The sequence below is a fragment of the Nematolebias whitei genome, chromosome 12 (genome assembly GCF_014905685.2).
Source record: "Nematolebias whitei isolate Nwh7 chromosome 12, NemWhi1, whole genome shotgun sequence".
NCBI lineage: Eukaryota > Metazoa > Chordata > Actinopteri > Cyprinodontiformes > Rivulidae > Nematolebias > Nematolebias whitei.
In genome coordinates this window covers 29,209,888-29,231,938 of record NC_056509.1, presented here as the reverse complement: position 1 = coordinate 29,231,938, position 22,051 = coordinate 29,209,888, and the positions used below count along the sequence as shown (strand labels likewise).

The 22,051-nt window shown below is 40.4% G+C and overlaps 1 protein-coding gene across 1 annotated transcript; it reads right to left on the bottom strand.

The window, feature by feature from the left end:
* Positions 1 to 544: 544 nt before the first annotated feature.
* On the bottom strand, positions 545 to 20,481 carry rnf217 (ring finger protein 217). The gene is made up of 7 exons (XM_037685378.1): positions 19,478 to 20,481; positions 12,081 to 12,302; positions 8,509 to 8,673; positions 6,229 to 6,326; positions 6,037 to 6,140; positions 2,732 to 2,803; positions 545 to 624 (listed from the first exon to the last, which is right to left on the bottom strand). The coding sequence occupies exons 1-7, from the start codon at positions 20,432 to 20,434 to the stop codon at positions 545 to 547; spliced, it is 1,698 nt and encodes a 565-aa protein (XP_037541306.1). The 5' UTR covers positions 20,435 to 20,481.
* Positions 20,482 to 22,051: the final 1,570 nt, after the last annotated feature.

The following is a 22,051-nucleotide window of genomic DNA, read 5'->3' as shown; positions in this document are numbered from 1 at the left end:
TACTGATCACTCTTAAAATTTCCTGCCTCAGCATTCCTTCAGGGAGGACCACAACGCCGAGGCAACCTGAAAAGCTAACAAAACTACATTTTGCTGTTTAGATTAGTTCTGCTGTCATTAAATCTGAGACAAGGACTCAAATAAGAGTCTATGGCAAGTGTTGGCTACTAGTAGGAGAATGTGCTTTACCTGACAAGTCAAATTTAGTTTAAAAACGTTTTCTAAGTGCAGAGCGTCGTTCGAAACAGCTACCGTTTCAAATTTTAATTTAACAAGACGGCGTTGGATTTTATTTCCCCTCGTCTCAACAGCTCAATAAAGCGTTCCATTTTCCAAAGCAGTCCCAAGCCGAATAAATAAACTACATCTGAGGATGAACAACGAACACCTCCCTCTGTTTCCTCACTTGTTAACACGGATCACAAAGTCCGCCAGAGTTGGTTTGTTTTAAGGGTCTTCTCGTGTGTCGGGCCGGCCTGTCCGTCCCGACGGAGACATGGCTGTCGTCTTTTAGAGCCGTGCAAGCATGGTGAGGTTAGAGAGGTCAGATCCATCGTCCGGAGCCTCGGGTGTGCTGCTTCTTCTTCCTCTTGCACACATAGTAGACTGGAAAAGCAAATAAACCTGCAGGGAAACAGAAGAGAATCACACAAATGATTACCTGTTTTATTAGAAACCTATTGACGTATTTAGAGGTGGACTGATTGATCGGTCTAACTTTAGCCATTTTTAAGAAAGCAGCATCTACCACAGCCGAGCATATCTAATGAAGAGGTCCGTTTGTACCTGGAGGTCAGAGTTTATGACTGAGCGTCCCTCATAACTGGATTTCTGGCTTGAAATGTCAGAGGCTTCTCACCTGCCGCACTCTTTAAATCTATTAAAGGTCTAACAATCCTTGAAGGAATGCCTGCCCACCACCTTTCGTGCCAGAGTTTTAAACTGGGACCGTCTTATGTTGACAAACAATGGAGTTGTAGCCGTTTTGGTCAAATCCTAACAAAAAAAAGAACAATATGCGGAATAAACTTTGCAAGCTCTTGTGATCTGTTAGCAGTCAAAGTATGTGCTGAGGACGACCCTCAGCTACCACCACGTCCAATTTACAACCATTTTGGGAACGGCTAACATTGCTTGGCTGTGGTGGCCATCTTGAATTGGATTTAATTTAAAAGGTAATCAGTCATGTACATCCAATGATTATTTTATGAAACTTTCATTTCATCAGTCACCTGATTCACGAGATATTTTGCTAACAGACAAACAGGGTTGACTCCAATAGTTACTGGCAAAGTTTTAAATGAAAACCTGCCAAGATCCATTAGTGCCAAGAATACATGTTCCGGATGAAGCTGCAGCTACTAACCTGAACCCTATATCCGTAAAACGTACCACTTTATAGCCATTTTTGCTAAGGTCGATTAGCTGTGGCAGCCATCTTGAACTGACTCCACTATAAAAGTTAATACGTTGTAGATGTGCGTGCACTAATTACTTTGTGAGGTTCATGAAATCTATCCAGTGGTTCATGTGAAATTTAGCTTTAAACACAGAGACGGCCAAAACATTACTGGCTGCCTTGAGGCTGGAGGAGATCAATATGGCGGCCTCGTGCATGTAGTGGTGATCAACTCTCTGCACTTCTCAGTCAGTTTGTATCATATTAAATTAGCTGCATACAGATGTTGCTGCAGTGTTTGAATCCATAAAATGCCGTTATGAATTTGCAGCTGGAATGCAGTTAGGTTGGGTTTGACGTCCTCCCCAGACGCAGGACTTCCGAGGTAATTAGAACGCAGCATAAGCTAATTACAAGACAGGAACATTTGGAAATATTAGAACACTTGACACTACACCCTTTTGTCCATGTGCTTCTGGGGTACGCTTTCGGCACAACACCGGCAAACCCCAAAGGATTAGCGCATGATGCTAACTTAGCAAAAACAGTGCCGTATTGATCAGATAATGGCGAGGCTTTCATCCTCAACTTTCTTTAAATATTTAATTGGTTAGATAAGAACCGTTTCTTTTAGGAAGGAAACTGATTATGATTGGAACTGCATTCACAGCAAACCTTGAATAAACTGTAGCGCAGGTAAAAATATGTAATAAAGAAAAAAACAAAACATCTGCTTCATAAAGCAACAGTTGCTAAAAATCAACTTCATCCATTAAATAACTGTAACCAATCAGCCTCTGTGTGTATTCCATAAATATACATTCTTGGACTATCATTATGATGGGTTTTATTTAATTATACTATATTATAGCTCAAAGCAAGCTGAGCTGGCACATGAAAAATTAATTGAGCAGAGAGGGGGGAAATCAGCTGCACGACTAATTCAATTAAAGTAATATACAGAAGATCATCTGTGAGGTTTACAAACAACAAAAAGAGATTATCACTAATTGAAGCACAATAACTCCCAGCACAGGCTGAGAAATGACTCAGCACGAGTCTCCAGCTGGATGATGATGTAAGCACATTTCCAAGAAGTGACAGTCAGTGGTTGAGCATTTGGATCCTTGCGTTTTTTTTTTTTTTTTTTAAACCAATGTAGTTTGCATCTTTTACATGAAACGTAAAAAAAATAGCTGTTTGTGAATTTGTCGTGCAGCTGCTGCGCAAGGTGAAAGAAAACCTTCATTTGTGACTCGGATAAGACATTTAGCAGTTACACGTTGTCGGCCTTCATCTGTGCGTGTGTGTTCACGTGTGTAACTGTGTTACCTATCACCAGCGCGAGAGCTCCGAGCACTATCACCAGCACCAGGACCAGTGGCGCTATCAGAACCTTCGAGGCTGCAAGGAATAAAAAAAAAAAAAAAAAAAGAAGAAATGATGGACTCCGTCTGCAGAACAGTGTAACTCATTAAATGCAACATCTCTGCCGCTACCAGAGCTGGAAATGAGCGAAGCACCGTAATGGGCAAATGGCTCGTGTTAGGGGACAAATTAGCTCCCAGTTCTCAGGCGCCACGCTGATATAACGAACTGTACCTTCCATGGTGAGCCGAGAGGAACGGATATGTCAGGAGTTCAGCTTCCTGGAACCTTACTGCTTTACAGATGTGATAAGCAAATGAATAACTATAATTAAAACAAAGCTCTCCTCAGTGAGCTCGTGTTCAGTTCATCTGGGTCAGGAAGGTTCGCTGTACATTAATGAAGCAATGAGATCTGCACATTTTACTTGTGAACTTAGTAGCAACATGTTTGAAGATAAAGACATGTTGAGGTGCAGTGATTCCCCAAGAATAACTGAAGATAAATAATGCTTTACAAAAACAAGGCCAAAATTCTGACTGTTACATGAACTAGAGGAACTGCATTTCCTGTAAAAATGCAGTGTGAATGCTAATTGCAGAAGAACTTGCTGAAAAACAGCTGAAATTAGCAACAACAACAAAAAAAACATGCTGAAATGTAGCTGAAATGGAAGCACATGCCTAAGTTAGCAGAATAAAGCAGAAAGAACACATTGAATGAATTAGGTTTAAATAAGAAGAAATGAGCATAAAAATTAGGAAATTTGTTTAAAAAGCTGAAATTTACCAAAAAAGTAGCTGAAAACTAGCTGAAAAATAATATAGAAGCTTAAACTAACAGAAGGAAGCATAAATAGCTGAAATGAGCCCAAAAATTTAAATAAGCTGAAAAAGATTAAATTAGCATAAAAATGGCTAAATAGTAGCTGAAATAGCAAAAAAAAAAAAAAGCTGAAACTAGCAGAAATAACTTGTAAGGAAAATAACAAGCTAACAAGCAAATTATGAGAGAAAAATGAATTAGGCTGAAAGAAGTAGAAATGAGCAACAAGAACTGGAATTTATCCCAAAAAAAGCAGAAAGTTGAAGAAAAAAAAAGAAAACTGAAAAGTAGCTAAAAGATCAGAAAGAAGCTCAATTACAAGAAGGAAGTGGAGAGAGCATATTTTTGCTGAAAAGGGCTGAAAAGTGTTCCAAGAAATGCAAAAAATGTGGAATAAGTTGAAAAAGCTAAAATTCTATATTTAGCCTTTTCTGACATTTTTTTGCTCATAGAAAATGAATTGAGCTCATTTACATCCTTCAAGTCTTTAGATCTGTTTACAAACTTTTACTGCTCCTTTCACATTCATGTTCTGGTTCAGTTTCTTTCTTCTTCCTTGTACACATTTAAACATTTTTCCAGCTACTTTAAGCTACTTTTAGCCGTTTTTTCTGCTGTTTTGTGCTCCTTTCTGATTCTTTCAGCTAACTACAACATTTTTGCACTTCTTCCAACTTATTTCTGATAATTTAATAGAATAGACTTAATATAGATCAAATAGAATGTTTTGATTTATGATTTGTAGAAATAGCACAAAAATTGTGGAACGAGAAAGAAGCCGAAGGAAGAAAAAGGGATGACAGTAGTGTGAATAAGCATTCACGCAATAAGATGAGGAACCTGAAATGAGCCAGTTAACCTTAAAACGGTTCTGTTCAGAGAAACGGGCCAAAAGTCTTCAAAGTTAAGGTTCAGGAGTGTTAAAATGTTATAAACACAGTTATTGCAGCATGATTACATCACACCTGATACTAAAATGATAAGATTTATATAACTTGGCCACCTACCGTAAACATGTTTTTTTTATTTTACATTAATGTCACAAAATAAAACAGCAAGAACTACATTTTTGTAGGGGATATATACCGGTAATCCCTCTGGAGACTCCTTAATCCCTGAACCACCTCAGCTGACTCTTTTCAGTGCAGAGGAGCTGTGTCTTTACTCGGAGCTCCCCCAGATGACGGAGCTCCTCACCTTATCTCTAAGGCTCATAGATGTAGAACGTAAAATCTGCTTTTAGTTGCATCATGAACACAAAAAACTCTGAATCAGTTGTAAATTTGTGAAAAATGGATTCGGCAGTACAGCTGCAAGGTGCCCTTGTCCTAGTAGCGTTAGCGTAGCTTCTTGTAGTAGATTCATGTTGCAGTAAAGCTGTTTTCACTTCTTTTCTTTGTCAAACCTTGAATAATATGTCTACATGTTTATTTAAAGTTAACTCTCTTTAATTATGACTTTGACTTGTTTAATTTGTGTATATGATTCAGTGATGAACATTATGCTAATCCAGTTAGCTTTTCTATAGTGGTTTTAACTTGAAATTAGCATCTACACTATGTTTTGGTCAGCAGCCCTCGATTAATAGGCTTTTTGACATATATGAGTCTGCACTCTAAGCATGAAAGTATATTATTCACTGTTCATTTTAATTCCCCACAATCAATCAAGTGGTATGCATCAATAATCATTTTATTATTGCATTGCGGACCACTGAATTGTAATCTAATCAGATTGTGAGGCGCCTAAATGCTTCCTCCTTTAAAGTCTGAGCCCGACCACCCTACAGAGGAAGGTCGATTCAGCCGCCTGTGTCCAGCTTCAGAGTCTTGACCATTTCATAATAATTTTCATAGCATGTTGATGTTTGCATCACAATAAAAACACACTGTGTTGATGCAGGCTGGTCACAGAGCTGCTGGATAAAAGTTTGTTCCACTGCTGCTATGACTGCTCTATTTCACTGTGATACATAAGTACAATTCCCAGCTGAGTGCTGGAGAACATCCTCGTTCAGAGAGTCTGAGTCATGGACCAGAGACGGAAAAAGAAGATTCAGAGGAAATGAACAGAAAGAAAGGAACTTTGCCTCATTTAAGTTAAAAGATACTCACAATAAGGTCATGACCTTGACATACCCGGTAATCTATGTGTAGGCAAATTCAACTTTGCATAATTAAAGAGAAATTGAAAAACAATAAAGAAAAGTACAAAACACTGCTTAGACAAAGCAATGTGCTAGGGATGCATTGGATTTTTAGCCGATATCTGATATGCCAATATGTTAAACTTATTTGACTTTTTTTTAAATTTTATATTTATGTGATTAAATCAAAGCAGAACAAAAAAAAAGACAATATCCCAATGGGTCACATCAAGTACCACCACATTAGAGTTAACATCTCCAAGGACCAAATGTTTAAAACATTCCCTCACCAACTCACCACAAACAGACCCTCGGATCAGTCTCCTTAAGTGCGGCTTGTCAGGGAGGTATCGATACTTGCAGCCAAACACGCTGAGATTAGACGTGTGGTCTCCAAAAAATCTGACCAAGAAACAATGAAAGGCGACATCAGAAAAACGCTCAAAGGACAGACAGCGTGGTCAGAGGCAGGACTGAAGGAGACTCGGACCTCAGGTGTCTGTAGCGATTTCCACAGCGGTAGCAGAAGTTGGTGTTACACTGCGTGCAGGTCATGTGATCGCAGCCCTCTGTGCGCTGAATGTGGATCTGAAGACAAAAAGACAAATAAATCTGAAATAAGAGTTTAAATTAACACATTCATTACATTCTTATGACAGAGTGAACACTGAGGGATGGACTTGTTGATTAGCACGTGACCAGAATCGAATGACCTTCATCTTGACAAGCATGACCTCTTGACTAGCAGGTCATTCACAAAAATCCTTTTTTGTTTCAGGTCTCTGAACACCCCAGAGCTCGGCAGTTAATTTGAACAAACAATAACACATTTTTGGAACATAAATCTTTGATTTTTGACAAGAAGGTCTAACTATTCATAATACTTGTAAGATGACAAAAAAAAATAAAATTAAACAAGCACAAAATAATGTTATCTTACAGCTCTGCATTGGCAAGTCAGAGAAAAATGTAACTACAGTATGATGTAATAGTTTCAAACTGGTTTATATTTTCCATGTATAGTTCCATGTATAATAAAGTTAGTTTTTAAGTAAAAGGTGTTTGTTTTTAATCATAGAAGTTTCAGTTTTTGAGCACAGTCAAAATTTTCAAATCAACAAATAAATAAAAATTAAAAAGTATGCTTTCAATTACAGTAGTCCCTCACTACATCGCGGTTCGACTTTCGTGGATCCGCTCTTTCACGGTTTTTCAACGATTGTCACCTTTAATATTACTCACGTGATCGGGACGGTACAGATAACGTGTTAACAACAACTAAAAAAAACTTTGGACAGGCGCAGCCATTTTGTAATTTGCTTTCAATAATATCGCCAGTCCAAAAGAACTATATTACCCAGAAGTCAACAGTGCTTCTGGTCGTTGATTTCTACCAAAAGGGAGGGAAAGTTTTAATCAGATCTGTACCTGATTAAAAATAAATTAATTAATTTAAAACGTTTGGTTCTTATTCATAGTGTCTTTGGCACTCAGTGGATGCAAAGAGCTGAACTGGACCAAGGCTAATTCCAGCCTCATCGGTCAATCTGAGTGCCGGGCCATGAGGCCGCTCAAGTGGGGAGGTGTTTCTTGGAGGTCCGGTGTCTTCTCTGGAGCTCACCCAGACTTTTTTCATCTGATCACTCTGGATTATTTGGACTCGATCGGGACCATTGTGTGGTTTTGTGCTGGCTCTCCGAAGGTCCGGCACTCTTTAAAAGTGTCTGGTGCTCAACGGCTGCAGAGAACCGATCAGAACCAGGCCAGAACCGGACCAGGGCTGGTTAGTATACCCATATAAAGTTTTGCAGTAGCTACTGTACAGTACATATATGTCGTATGTTGTTAAAATGACATAGGTTTAAGAGTTTAGAACATTGCAAGAGTGTGGGAAGGGTTTATAAAGCCTTAAATTATATAAATAAATATAGCGTTCCTACTTTGTGGTTTTTCACTTATTGCGGAGTCGGAACGTAACCCCTGCGATTATCGAGGGATTACTGTATTGTATGCGAGAAATTTCAATCTGTAAAAATTCAGCTGATGGAATCGGCCCAGAAAAACGCAACTGATGCAGCCCTCGTTAAAATCTTCAAACCGTTGTGTTCACACTGAAAACACACTGGCACAGTAATACACACACTGCAGCACCGCTGTCTTCCTTTAAACTGTGCATTAAGTTGGGCGGACTGATTCCAGCTGAACGCAGCACGACACCAATTTGTTGGCTTCACACTCTGGAACAATCCTCTCTCGTGCTCCACAGAAGACATGCAGAGACCCATAACAGCAGTGTGACAAACACAGAGAAAATGTTTGGCGCTTTAGGAAAACAGCTTCCAAATAGTAGTATCTGGCTATTTTATGTATTTTTAATCCATTTGCAGGCAGACTAGATATTGTGTAGATCTGTGACACAAACTCAGGCTTGTTTTATACCAGTCCAACATCTATGGTTTAGCGCAGAAGGGGGAAAAATATCATTATCTTTTCAATATATGTACCATCTATGCATCAGTACTCTGCTGGTCAACATGCAGTCGTTCTCCACTGCTCTCCATCCATCATCCCTCCCAGCTTTCATGCTCCTTAACCTTCAGTGATTCACTTTTCTCCACTCATTCCACCCTCCATCAATCAACTCACTCGCCATTTACAGACACGTAACTACTGACACCGTGACCGCATTCAGCATTATTCTTTAAAATAAAATTAATTAATTAATTAATTAATAAAAAATAAAAAAATGATAAGAAAGTCAAGTCCCCACCTTGCACTGTGGACATTTCTGGGCGTTCCTCTGTCCATGCTCGATGACGCTCGCCCAGGTTCGAAGCTGCTTGTCTGCTTTCCTGTAGTCTCGACATTTAAGTCCGTCGTGCCAAGGTGCGTGGCATTTGAAGCACCACAAAAACTGGCAATTGCTACACTGGATCTACAGTGGGGACAGAGGATGTGTGTACAGGTTTACAAACAGGCAAACAAATTGTAAAAATCTGCACAACTGGAGAAAGGGAGTTTGATTACACAAAAATATATATATTTTAGAAATTAGAGGTAGACTTTGTCAAGTTTAGTCCACATGACCGTTTATTTTCTTTAGCCACGTGTTCCTGTTCAAGGTTGCAGACAGCTGATGCCATTCTTCACAGATCTCTGGGCTAAAGGCAGGATTCAACCTGGACAGATAGCCAGTCCATCACAGGTTCACATAATGAAGACAATCGTTCATAAACACAAACACTCACATCTAGAGACAATTCAGAGTTACCAATGAACCTTACATGCATGTTACTGTGACTGGACGAAGAAAAACCCTCACACAAAAAGTCACCAGCTGAGCGTCAAACCTTCTGGCGACAATGCTAAGCAGCTACTTCACAGTGCAGCATCAGAATTCACATTACAATTACCCAAATATGGGACATTATTACAAATTATGGGACCTAGTTTGATCAAAACAGTAGGGAGGTAACCCATGAATTGAGACTGTTTTGGCTAATTCGACATCAAAGAATCAAAGAGGACCCTCACCAGTACACATATCGCAAGAATTGATCAACAGAGGACGCCATCTCCTCTGTGGTCCACATTGCTCTCACCCCCCTGGAGCAGAAGGACTCCGCCTGTATAATCTTTGTGGACTTCACGTCTGCCTTCAACACCATGATCCCTCCAGACCCTGGTGGACAAACTACTCACACTAGGACTAAGCTCCTCCATTTGCAACTGGGTACTAGACTTCTTAACAAACAGACCACAGTCAGTGAGGATCCACAACTTCTCTTCTACCATAACCCTCAGAACTGGCTCCCCTCAGGGATGTGTGTTAAGACCCCTCTGCTCACATATGACTGTGCACCTACCCATCCAGGCTGTCATAATGTAAAGTTTACAGATGATACAGTGGTGATTGGATGCATCACAAACAACAAGTCCAGCTACAGGCAGGAGGTGGAACATCTGGACAGCTGGTGCAGGAAGAACAACCTTCACATTAATGTGAAGAAGACGAAGGAGATTGTGCAGCTGAGGCGAGCTGGTCTGGGAAGCACAGTCCTCACCTCCTTCTACAGGTGTGCAGTGGAGAGCATCCTGTGCTCCAGCATCAACATGTGGCATAGAGGCTGCACAGCTGCAGAAAGAAAAGCTTTGCAGAGAGTGGTGAAGGCTGCACAGAAGTCTGTTGCAGTCAGCCTCCCCACCATCACAGACATCTACACCTCCAGATGCAGGAAGAGGGCCACCTGCATCATGAAGGACCTCACTCACCCAGCACATACATTTTTTTGTCCCGCTTCCCTCAGGCAGGAGGTTGAGGAGCATTAAGTGTAGAACCACTAGACTGAGGAACAGCTTCTACCCTGAAGCTGTTAGACTCATGAATCTCTTAGACTCATGAATCTCTAATCAGGATAATCACTGTGGAAAAAAAAATCATTGTAATGCCACTTGATACGTGATATGTGCTTCTGATTATCCATTTTTCTGATCTCGTGCTGCTGATTATTTCATGCTGCTGTGTTCAATCATTCATACTCATCCTCCCACAAAGACTCATGTTCGTGCTACTGTTGTTCGGTGTATTGTTTTTGAACCATTAGTGATTAACATATATCTTAGAGATCTTTTAGCATACTGTATGGCGTTTGTTTAGCGTCTATCTTAATTTAGATATTGGATCCTTATTTATCATTCCTTTTTACTAGGGGTTCACCGATGGCAGTTTTCTGGCTGATCAGATTTCTAAAAAGTCTGACGTGCTGAATCCGATTTTGGCCGATACCCATTTTGTTTTATAAGCAGCGCTGTCAGGCGTTATAAGGTCACAATGCACCTTCAATTGTCCAATATTATTTTATTGAAAAGCATACCCTTTAACAATATCCTAGAAACAATACAAACTGGTTTTAACTGGCCATGAGGTAGTGCTCTGAAATATAAATGAAGTTCAGACAATTGTTGTTAAAACAAAACAAAACAAAAAAAAATCAGTAAAATCGGTTTCTCGTGCAAGTATCGGCCGATTTATCGGTGCACCCCTACTTTATACACTTCGTATTTTTGCTTTGGTTGGATGTAACTGGGACCCTGTGTACACAATTTCATTCCACCTCATGACAATAAAGAACCTTGACCTTAATTCTACATGGTGTCACTGTTGATTTTAAAGTCAATAATAAAAAATAAAAAAAAACATTTTATGCTGTACAATAACATAAAAAAAATAAAAGAAACTAGATAAATTGCATTTCCTGTGAAAATGCAGTGTGAATGCTTATTGCAGAAGAACTTGCTGAAAAACATCTAAAATTAGTTTAAAAAATGCTAAAAAAAAAAAGCTAGCTGTAAATGTATAGCAAGCTTAAATAAGCACAAGAAAGCAGAAAGAACACGTGTGCCCATTTAGGCTGAAAAAAATCAGAAATGACCACAAAAAAATCAGAAAAACGCTGAAATTACAAGAAGGAAGTGTAGAAAGTACATTTTTGCTGAATTAGGCTGAAAAAAGTTTAAATGAGTGCAAAAAAATGTGGAATTAGCTGAAAGCTAAAATTAGCATAAAAACCAGCTAAATAGTAGCTGAAATAGCAGAAAAAGCTGAAACTTGCACAAATAAGCTAAAAGGAGCATAACAAGCTGAAATTAGCAGCAAAAAGTTAGAATAAGCACAACAATGTTGCAGTTAGCAGAAAGAAGTTGAAAACATCACAAAACAGCTGAAAAAGCAGCTGAAATTAGCTGAAAATATCTGAAAAAAGTTTTAATTTGCACAAGGAAGCTGAAAGCAGCTGAACCAGAACAAAATGTGAAAGGAGCAGTAAAAGGTTGTAAACAGATCTAAAGATTTGATGGATGTAAAATGAGCTCAATTCATTTTCTATGAGAAAAAAAAAGTGGCAGAAAAGGCCAAATATTTCAAAAAGCGAAAGTTGCATCAGTACCAAAAGTCATAGCAGGGTTGTCCTGAACAAGCTGAACGTTTTGATATCCGACTTGTTGAAATAGCTTGAAAACTGCGGGAAGAACCGAAGCGCCGAAAAACGTACGGAAGAAAAATGGATCACAACAGTGCGACTGCTTCATAAGCGTTCACTCAGAAACTCTTTATTTCCCAGACAATGCATGTAGTATTGTTTTATAAACATAAACTGTGGCATACTGAATTATAGAAGTTTAAATTCTTCATTTTCGTTGGTGTCACCTTGCTCCTTTGAAACAAATGTTAAAATGAAGAGTTGTACTTGAGTGACTGCTGAAAAACATTTACCTATTTGGTGGCAACTTGTCAGCCACCTCCACCCTAAGCACCCAGCTGCCAGTGGAGGTGTCCGGTCTTACCTTGTACTTGTGCTCGGAGCGGTTCGGGTTGTGCGTCTTCAGAGTGGTGAAGTGGTTGCACTGGGGGCAGGGCTTTGTGCTCTCGTCCAGCTGGCTCAGCTCCACGAAATAGCGATACTTTTCTGCCTCTTCACTGGTCAAGTTTGAAATCACCAGTCCCTCCGCCAGGATGCCTCGACACATCCAGTATGGACAGCTGACGACAGCTTTCCCCACCTTCACCTGAAAAACCAAAGTAAAAGGTCAGTTAGCGTTGGAATAAACATGTTTAAGCAACAAAGTCCATGCTCAATAATCCAGGTATACAATCCAACATTCCCCCTCCTCCATTGCCAGCCCTCTTCCTTGTTGTGTGTTTCCTTGACTGATGAGGCCTTCCGGATCGAAGGTGAAACGTTTCAGCACAGAAGGGGAGGCTGTCCAGATGACCTGAGTGAATGTTGGATGTTTAAGCAAGTTTATTTTAGCTCGTTATGGGTTTCCCTGCGACACCTGCTGTTCAACAATGACTCAGTTCAAGGTTCTCGAGTCAGAGTCAGAGGTTTTATTGTCATTTCAGCTACGCACAAGTACATATTGAAATGCAACAACGTTCCTCCAGGATCACAGCGCAACACAAAACATTATGTGCAAAAACAATACAACACACAGTGCAGATACACAACAGTACAATAAATGCAGACGTATAATAAGTACAAAAAGGCATCAAACCTAATCTAAACATTTCAATCTAAACAAGCAATTAAGAGACAAAACTAGAGACACATGTTGATTAGTACATGTGTAGGTGGTACATGAGATGGAAACATGTTCTGATATGTGGTTAGGGATTCATGAGTCTAACAGCTTCAGGGTAGAAGCTGTTCCTCAGTCTAGTGGTTCTACACTTAATGCTCCAGAACCTTCTGCTTGAGGGGAGCGGGTCAAAAAGTGTGACTGAGTGTGCATATTTAAACAACGTGTGTATTCTGATGCCAAACAGCAGCATTTGATTTTACATATAGGAAATCCTCATGCTGGCGATGGGATCGGATGAATAATTTACAGCAGCAATAGGCAAATGAGAGGAAGGCTGGAGAATGCAGTGCAGAAAGTGGAAACTAATGTGCATCAAGGAACATGCAGATGGGCGCCACGGTGGTGGATCAGTTGGTGGAGCTGTTGCATCTCAGCAAGAAGATCACCGGATCAAATCCCGGGGACCTTTCAGGGTGGAGTTTGCATGGTCTCTCCGTGCATGCGTTGGTTTTCTCTGGGTACACCAGTTTCCTCCCACAGACCAAAAACATGCATGTTAGACTGACCGGTAACTCTAAATTGTCCCTAGATGTGAGTGAGAGAGTGAATGGTTGTTTGTCTCTATGTGTCCCTGTGATGGACTGGAGACCAGTCCAGGGTGTCCCCCGTCTCTTGCACAGTGACTTAAGGATATGGGCACAAGTGACCCCCATGACCCGAAAAGGAAAAAGAGGGTAAAGATACTGGATGGATGGAACATGCAGACACACATGGGTTTGTCTGCAGTGAGAGCACTGCAGTCACTTCCTGTGAGTGCACCTTATTCACACAATGTAGTGACGAAGTCGACTAGTCCTAACATTTCATGCTGCTGCTTTAGAGTGCATTAATACGTAACCGGTGTTAATATTTGAAATATTATAATCTACTCATGCTAATGTGTGTTAAAATGCCCACACACTCATAACGTTGCATCATGTGTAGGTTTAAAAAAAAAAAAAAAACTAAAACAGAGCATGTGCTTCCTTCGGAGCACATCTAATCCAAGGTCTTAACATTTCTCCCTCTCTTGTATGTAGTTGACATCTAGTTTTCTTCTTCTACGGCTCTTTTGTCATTTGATCACTGCATGCGTGTGCATTTGTAACGTGGTCAAGACAAAACTCATCGATCTCTGATGATGTCCCATCACGTATCTCCCACATGAAGACCTCGTGAACAGATTATGAGGATGTATCCTCTGCAGGCAGCGATAGCGGTGTTATTGTTGTTGCCATAACACCAGTGCTCTGAAGGCCACGGCCTGGTTGGACTGGTCAGACACGTTAGTTCTCACAGACGCGTGTTACAGTGTGCCAAATATGTGGCTGAATTTGTTTAGTGTACTGACACACTGGTGCCAATTTAAAACCACAAACACAATAAGAACAGTGAGCATCTTGTGCAAAATGTATAAAACACATCAGATCGTGATGATGTAAACTGAAGGACTGTACTTAATACAAGAAGTGTTGTAAGGACTGTACTTAACTACAATACAAGAACCGTCGTTTTTGAATCCATCGACCGGTATATGTTTTGTATAGCTCAGTTCTTTCACTGCCTTTAAATGAACGCTTTGGCACCTGTCTTTTTAAAAACACTCTGTCTTCTAACTGGATAACTTTCTGAAAGCCTTTGCCTGTTATCCCCACTCCTTCCCTTGACAAAATTAATCTGTAATGTACTGAGCAACAGAGTTTTCCTGTTTCTGATCAACGAAAGCAAACCTCTCTCATCCACCCCAACACGTTCAAACCCAAACCGATTAAAGACACAACCCAAATCTGCAGTGACAGTCATAATTAAAAACTACATCTCCCACTGTCTGGCGTGCAAAAGTTTTATACAAAGATATTGTGCATTTGTTAGCGGAAGGAACGCATCTTGGGGATGACTCTCAGCTACTACCACAGAGTTTGAGCCTTGTGTCTAGAAGCGTCACTGGTTTGAAGCCATTTTTAAGCTGTGACAGCCATCTTGAATCAAGTTAACTAAGACTTGACTTTACTTGTGATAAATCCTATAGTTAGGGTTGGCTTGTTATGCTTCTATAGACAGAATACTGGAGGACAAGTTGACCTCATTTCCTTAAATGAATTGTTACAGTTGAATAGTTTTCATTTGATGCCATTTCTATTTTTACATGTGATTCGTGACCTGCCATTGTGTATCTGTTCCTACCAAACTCAGCTGGTTGAAGCAGATGGCCGCTTGTCCTGAGCCTGGTTCTGCTAAAGGTTTCTTCCTCATGAGGGAGTTTTTCCTTTCCACTGTCGCCTTCGTGCTTGCTCAAGATGAGTCTGTGATGAAGTTAAATTCAAAGCAGTCGGCTCCTCATATAAATAATGTTATTAACTTACTTACGAATGTTTTTATTCAGTGCCCTGAGATGACTTCTGTTGTGACTTGGCGTTACTTGAATTGAAATTGAATTGATTTCCCAAAACTGTCATGAAATCCACGACTTCATGAGTTATTTTGCTAACAGAGACAACTTAGTGCACACACAAGCAGTTACGCAATCACCTATCATTTATGGCGCCAGGTAATAACATTAGCAAGACTTGGTCAGGTAAATATTACACATATGACTTACTAATTGAATATGGCAGATTGAATAGTCAAAAAAATAAAAGAAAACAAAATGATTACACGTTTGCCTTTTTTCATATGTTAGCAATTAAGAAATGTGCTAAAATTGAAAAAAAAAAAAAAAGTCAGACAAAGTTTTCAGAGCTGTCTTAACTTTGAGCATGATTTGTTTTAATGAAGGACAACAGAAAAGACAAAAGTATATTAAGTGTTCTGTCCAAAATATTACTTTGATTTCAACTGTTCGACAAATAAAAACAAGGTGCAATGTATGCATAAAACCAGAACAATGCCCTCTCTTGCTGCCATTTTGTGCCCACCTACTGACGTGACGCCAGGTTAACACCAAGCAAGTGACTAAAATCAGTCGTATTATCGGTAGATAAATCCACCCACACAGCCTCGTTTACATGATTCTTCTCATTTTCAGTCAGCTTATCAGAGTCTGCTTTTCACCCTGACTGCATAGTTATTGAAGAGTTTTTATCAAAGCAGCACAAACCACAGACAAAACAATTACTCTGGATGACCGATACAACTGTTAGCATCTGAATATATTTAAGCAGGCTAGTAGAAAATGTGCTACTTTCCTCCTGAGTGGCGGAGAAGCAGCAAAAAAGGAAAATGCTGTAAGAAGAACATCAAAGTTCGTGCTCAATAATCCAGGTACATAATCCAACAAAGTCAGGTCCTCTGGATGGTTTCTTTTTTGTTGAGACGATTCGCCTTCCTTAATCCAAAGGACTTCATCAGTCTGAGGAGCCACAACAAACTTAGTCCCACAAGCAGCACACTCGCAAAGTGGACCAACCAGTTTGATGGTGATAAGATGGTTTCTGGGATCCGCACTCTTCCCCATCAACTCCTCGGAGGCAGCAGCCATGGCCAAAGTGGTTCAAAACATCAAAGTTCATGCTCAACAATCCAGGTAAAAAAAAAATCTGTAAGCTGCAAGAAGAAAATTCAGAAGATACCTGAGCCCCTGTTTGTTTTGTTTTTGTAGGGATGTCCCAGTCCAGTATGAAATATTTGATCAAGTTCTATACATCCATCCATTATCTTTGACCCGCTTCTTCCATTTTGGGTCGCAGGGGTCACTGGTGCCCATGTCCAGCTATAACTGTGCGAGGAGCGGGGTACACACTGGACAGGTCCGTTCATCACAGGGCTGATCAAATTCTAAATATAAGCATGTTTCACTATCAGTATCACGGGAGCTGACCACACTGTAGCAGATTTCTGTTGTTGACCCACTGTCGATGATTTGACATCATCCGTCTGTGATACATCTGCTACATCTGATGTAATGTGCCAACATGTCTGCAGCATAAAAGTATTTAAAAATACAAATCGAGAGCAGTTCAGTGCAACATGCAGCTTTTGCACTTAGGTACTTTTGTGCCAGTCGTGATAGAGCTACAGTCGTGAAAAAGTTATCTTTTTATTAAAGAAAGCAAAAACAACAATGGTTCGTTAAATAACTTGGACCTCACAAGAATAACAATAATAAAAAAATAATAATCTGAAAATCAGGCAGCGTTTCCCCTGCCATTATATAAGCAGGGTGCCCCGCCATGTCAACAGAACCGAGCGCCCTGCCTAGCGAACCAAACTGCCCCTCTCCCAGTCAACAATTGCACGATGCGCGCTAGCTAAAAAGCTACAGAGGTAGCGCTCCATGTCCCTCATGCTGAGCCGTCTCCAACCCTGCTCGAAGACTGTCGGTACAAACAACACGCAACACAGACGTGTCTCCGTCTCCACCCAACCCACCACCAGTGAAACTGGCCATGACAAAATCTATGGTATCCCTACACCCCTAGAAAAGACTAAACATAATTTGACCAAAGGGACATGTTGAGCTAAGGTGTATCCTGTAATCAACATCACAGGTGTCTCCAGTCAGGTCGGTCCGTCTCTTATTCATACTTTGTTTTTGTATTTTATACCTTTGTATGAATCTGATGCTTCGATTTGTCCATCACTTTGCTGCTGGTACACCCGAATTACCCCTCTGATGGACAATAAAGTTCATTTCTATTCTATTAGTTTCAAAGCTGAAAAGTAGTCACAGTGCTGTTCACCACACTGAACATGGAGAACAGAAAGCTAAGGACAGAGATGCCTCAAGAGCTTCGAAAGAAATGTATTGTCCAGCACAGTAAAGGCTATAAAACCACCTCCGTGTAGCTTGATGTTCCTGTGACGACAGCTGCACAGACTCTTCAGAAGTTGAAGGTCCACAGGACTGAAGACAGCCTCCCTAGTTGTGGCTTTAAGAGGAAAATGGATGAAAACGTGAAGAGACTGATCTGAAGACTGTTTTCTTTGTCTTTGCAGAAATGCACATGTTGTACACTCCTTAACTTGTCCTACTCAGGTACACATTTTTTTAGTTTGAGTGTGCTATTTTTAATAACTGCACAGTATTTACAGTAACATGTGCTGTAAATTTACCCTTACTGTACAGCAGGGCTATTCAACAAAACATCTCAGGGGGCCACAGTTTCTGAAAGCCAGCAGATCAGGACGATTCTACAAAGTGTGTTGTAGCATTAGTGGGCGATGAACTGAACAAGCTGTTTGAAGGTAGCTCCACAGCTAATAAAGTCTTTTATTATATGAACTGTTTGTGTCAGATCCCTGGTTTAGTTCCTTGACCTAGATTCACAAAAAATATTTATCACAAGACAAGACAACCGTCAGGTGTTGTCCTTTTTTGGTTATGCCAGAATACTTTGCTTCCTTGTTTGAACTAGGTTTGCAAGCTGTAAGAAACCGAAACAAAGCACACAGACGGTGAAGCATGTGGTCCTTTTGTCGAGATAATATTTAGCTGTGAGACGTCGTTTCTACTAAGAGTGAAAAACTAAACAACTGAACTAAACATTTACAGGCCTGCGTTTGAAGAGTTAAAAAAAAAGAAAGAAAACAGCTGTGTTAGATTTTGCTACTTTAAGCTTCTAAATACCATTTTGCTCATTTTAGCTCTAAGCTAGCCTTTTGCTGCTTATAGCTTTTAGTGTTTTGATCCATTCAACTACCCTTTTGCTGCTTTAAAATATTTTTAAACCCATGTTAACTAGACTTAGCTGTTTGCTACTTTTTTAGCTAGTAATTTACTTTACGTTAGCTACTTTTAATTTTTAGCTAACCATTTTTACCTTCTAGACAAAGTTTGGCTTCTTTTACTTTGTGGTTTTTTTTTATGTATTTGCTACTTTGAGTTTTTAGCTAATCTTTAATTTCATTTAGCTTTAGCAAAGCTTAATTTAGTTAGCCTTTTGGCTTTTAACTGTTGTTTGCTGATTTAAGCTAGCAGTTTTATTCAGCTTAGTGTTTTGCTTCTTTTATCTTCTGGTTAGTTTATAGTTGGTGTTCTGCTTATTTTAACTTTAACAACTCTGTTTAAGCTTCTGCAAATTTCATCTCCCATCATTTGCTCTGTATTCTTTACAGAAAATGTTTCTAGTTTAGTTTGTTTGAAATCTGCTGTCACTTTTAATGAAAAGTTTTCCCATTTAGGATACAAAAAGCAGCTTAAACAACAAACGTCTTAGTATCCTCAAATACTCAAAGTATATGTATGTGTTCAGCAGCTTTCCCTGCTGAAAAACAAAAAACAAAAACGAATCTTCAACTGTGATTAGACAAAATCACTGTCAGATTTGCTCTGGCTCCTAAAAATATGTAACAAAATGTGTTCATTATCAATGTTAACTCATTTTATGTTTCAAATATTGAGGAGCAGCTGGCAGCCCTGGACAGGATGTGCAGAGCTTTTAAGGAATCTAGATATTTCTTTAAGAATTTTGAACTTGTGAGGTCAGTTCTTGGTGAAGTTGCCAGAATTTCCGAGCCAAACCCAAACGCCTCAGAGACGCCAAAGCAAGCAAAAGAAACGATGACGTTTGAGTATGGAGGATGGAATGTGACAAAATTCATAAATAAATAAAATCATAATGAGAGTGTGTGACCACCGCCAGTTACAGTTATCTCTCACGCACGCACGCACGCACACAAACCTGGGAGCTGACGTAGAGCTTCAAACAGCCAGAGCACACCGGCCTCCTGCAGCAGGGCAGGCGTGCGATGAGTTTCTCCTCCAGGCACACCTGACAGCACTCCGCCTCGCTGTCCGTATCCGCCTGGTCCCTGTGCTGGCGCTGGGAGACATCCCCCATCAAATCCACCAAGTCGTCCAGCGAGTACAGCTCCAGTTTGGGACTCGGACCCACCACCTGTCCCGTCTCAGAGTCATTCTCTGCCCCGTCGGATGTGACCGAGTCTGTGATTTCAGCGTCCGCTCGTTGAGTGTCGTTGGCGATGCAGTAAACGGTGCAGTACACGTGCTCTTTGGCGCGAACAGACTCGCCTAAAGCCGCCGTGTTGCCTTCACTGTCACGTACATGATGGCACTCGTCTCTAACATGTTCTACTGGAACGTTACATGTCGTTAACTCACTCGGGGTGGGCTCGTTTTCAACCTCGGGTGCTCCCGTTTCCACGTCCGACTTTCGACACTCGCCGCATTCTGCTCCACATCCGCACTTGAGCTCGTTTTTACCGCTTTCTTCGTCCGTTGAGCGTTCGGCTCCGCTCGGCATCCGACTTTTAGTGCTCAAACGGAAAGAAGGGGACTTTGAATCCCCGAAATTTCTCCTCAGAATCTCGACAGCGCTCGCCCTCCGCCTCGCTCTTCCTCCTCCGCCGTTGCAGTTGTTGTTGTTGTTGCCCTCCGCATCCCTCTCCTCCTCGCCGCTCCTCTCCCCGGAGTTCCTGTCGCCTTCGTCGAGCGAGTTGGATCGGATGACACCCCGGTTCAACTCACCAACTTTAACGTCCGCGAAGGAACTTTCCGCCGGCAGGTTGCGGGACAATTTCCCCCTCCCTTCGTCTATGTTGCTAATAATAAAACTCGGCATCCTGAAGGCGTCAGCTATCGGTCCGTCATCTTCCATCCCCGGCTGAGCTCTCCCCATTTAGTGAGCGGCTCTGCCCCGGGAGGACCTCTTGCCTTCTTCTTGCCTGTCTCAACTCCCCAACTCCTACTACCAAAACAAAACAGGCAGTTCGCTGCTTCCGGCCAGTGACGTCAGCAGAAAGCAGAACCGTGATTGGGTGAAGAGAAGCTCTCTTGTCGAGTGCACAGAGATCGTGGATCACAACTACAGCCTCAAAACCCTGCAAAGATTTAATTTATCAGCTCTAGTATAAACACATGGAAACAACTTTCCGTCTCTTTGATTACAAGTATCTTGTAGTCAGCATTATGACACTATCTCAAAATTGTGAATCAGTATTTAATATCAGGTCATCTGGACAGTTTCTTTTTTTGTGCTGAAACGTTTCACCTTCGATCCAGAAGGCTTCATCAGTCAAGGAAACACACAACACAAAACTGATTCTTCCCCCAACTGAACGTTTCACCTTTCACCAGTTTGACACGACTGTCAACAAGGAAGAGGGCCGGTATGACAATCTGACAAAGTATCACTAACCGACACCGGCAATAGAGGACGGGGTATACCAAAGAGACCATCTTAGCACCAACATAACTGGTTTGTTCCACTTTGGAGTAAGCTGTTGGGGGAAGAATCAGTTTTGTGTTGTGCGTTTCCATGACTGATGAAGCCTTCTGGATCGAAGGTGAAACATTTCAGCACAAAAAAAGAAACTGTCCAGATGACCTGACTGAAAAATGTTGGATTGTACCTGGATTATTGAGCATGGACTTTGTTGTTCAGTTTTTAATAATTATGACGTAGCATTTTTCAATCATAAATATGATTTAGTCAGTGGTGGAGAAAGTACTCAAACACTGTACTTAAGTAAAAGTACAAATAAACAGACAGAAATGTACTCTAGTAAAAGTAGAAGTACCACATTAACATTTTTACTTAAGTAAAAGTAAATAAGTACTTGCTTTTAAAATACTTAAAGTATTAAAAGTAAAAGTACTTCCTGAATGTATTACATAATGCAATGGTCTACATATATTTAAGTATGGCTAGCATATGTATATTTTCTGTAATACATTAATAGTGTTGTGTCATTTTAATGAACAATGCTGCAGATAATACATGTTTTTATTGTGTGACACAGTTCACACTTGGACTTGTGATTCTGTGCGTCAGAATTTCAGGTATGACCTGCAGAGTTAAATGTCATTAATCAAAATAAGAAAGAGGAATGATTTTACCTTTGAAAGTTTTTATTTAACACAAAGAAAAACCAAAGTGTCATTTTAACTGCAGTAAACATATTTAAGTAAAAGTTGTCTGCCTGAACAAAAGGAGCATTAGACCTAACAAAGAAATAGGCTCTGATCATTTCCACTGATATTTCAACTCCAGTTTGTCATCATCTCTAGTTAAAATAATGTCTAGTCAACTTGTAATGGGTCAATATTGAACAATATTTTAACTTCCTGACACCATTTTTAAAACTTGGACCTGAGTGTCGAGCCATTTAGAGACATCTCTTGTCTCCTAACATCCCATGAACTGACACATTTTAATATTGCAACAAGAATTTCTTGTTCAAGTTCAGAAGAAGTTGGTTTTCAAAGATTTTTGAGTCCAGTCTGGCTCTTTTGG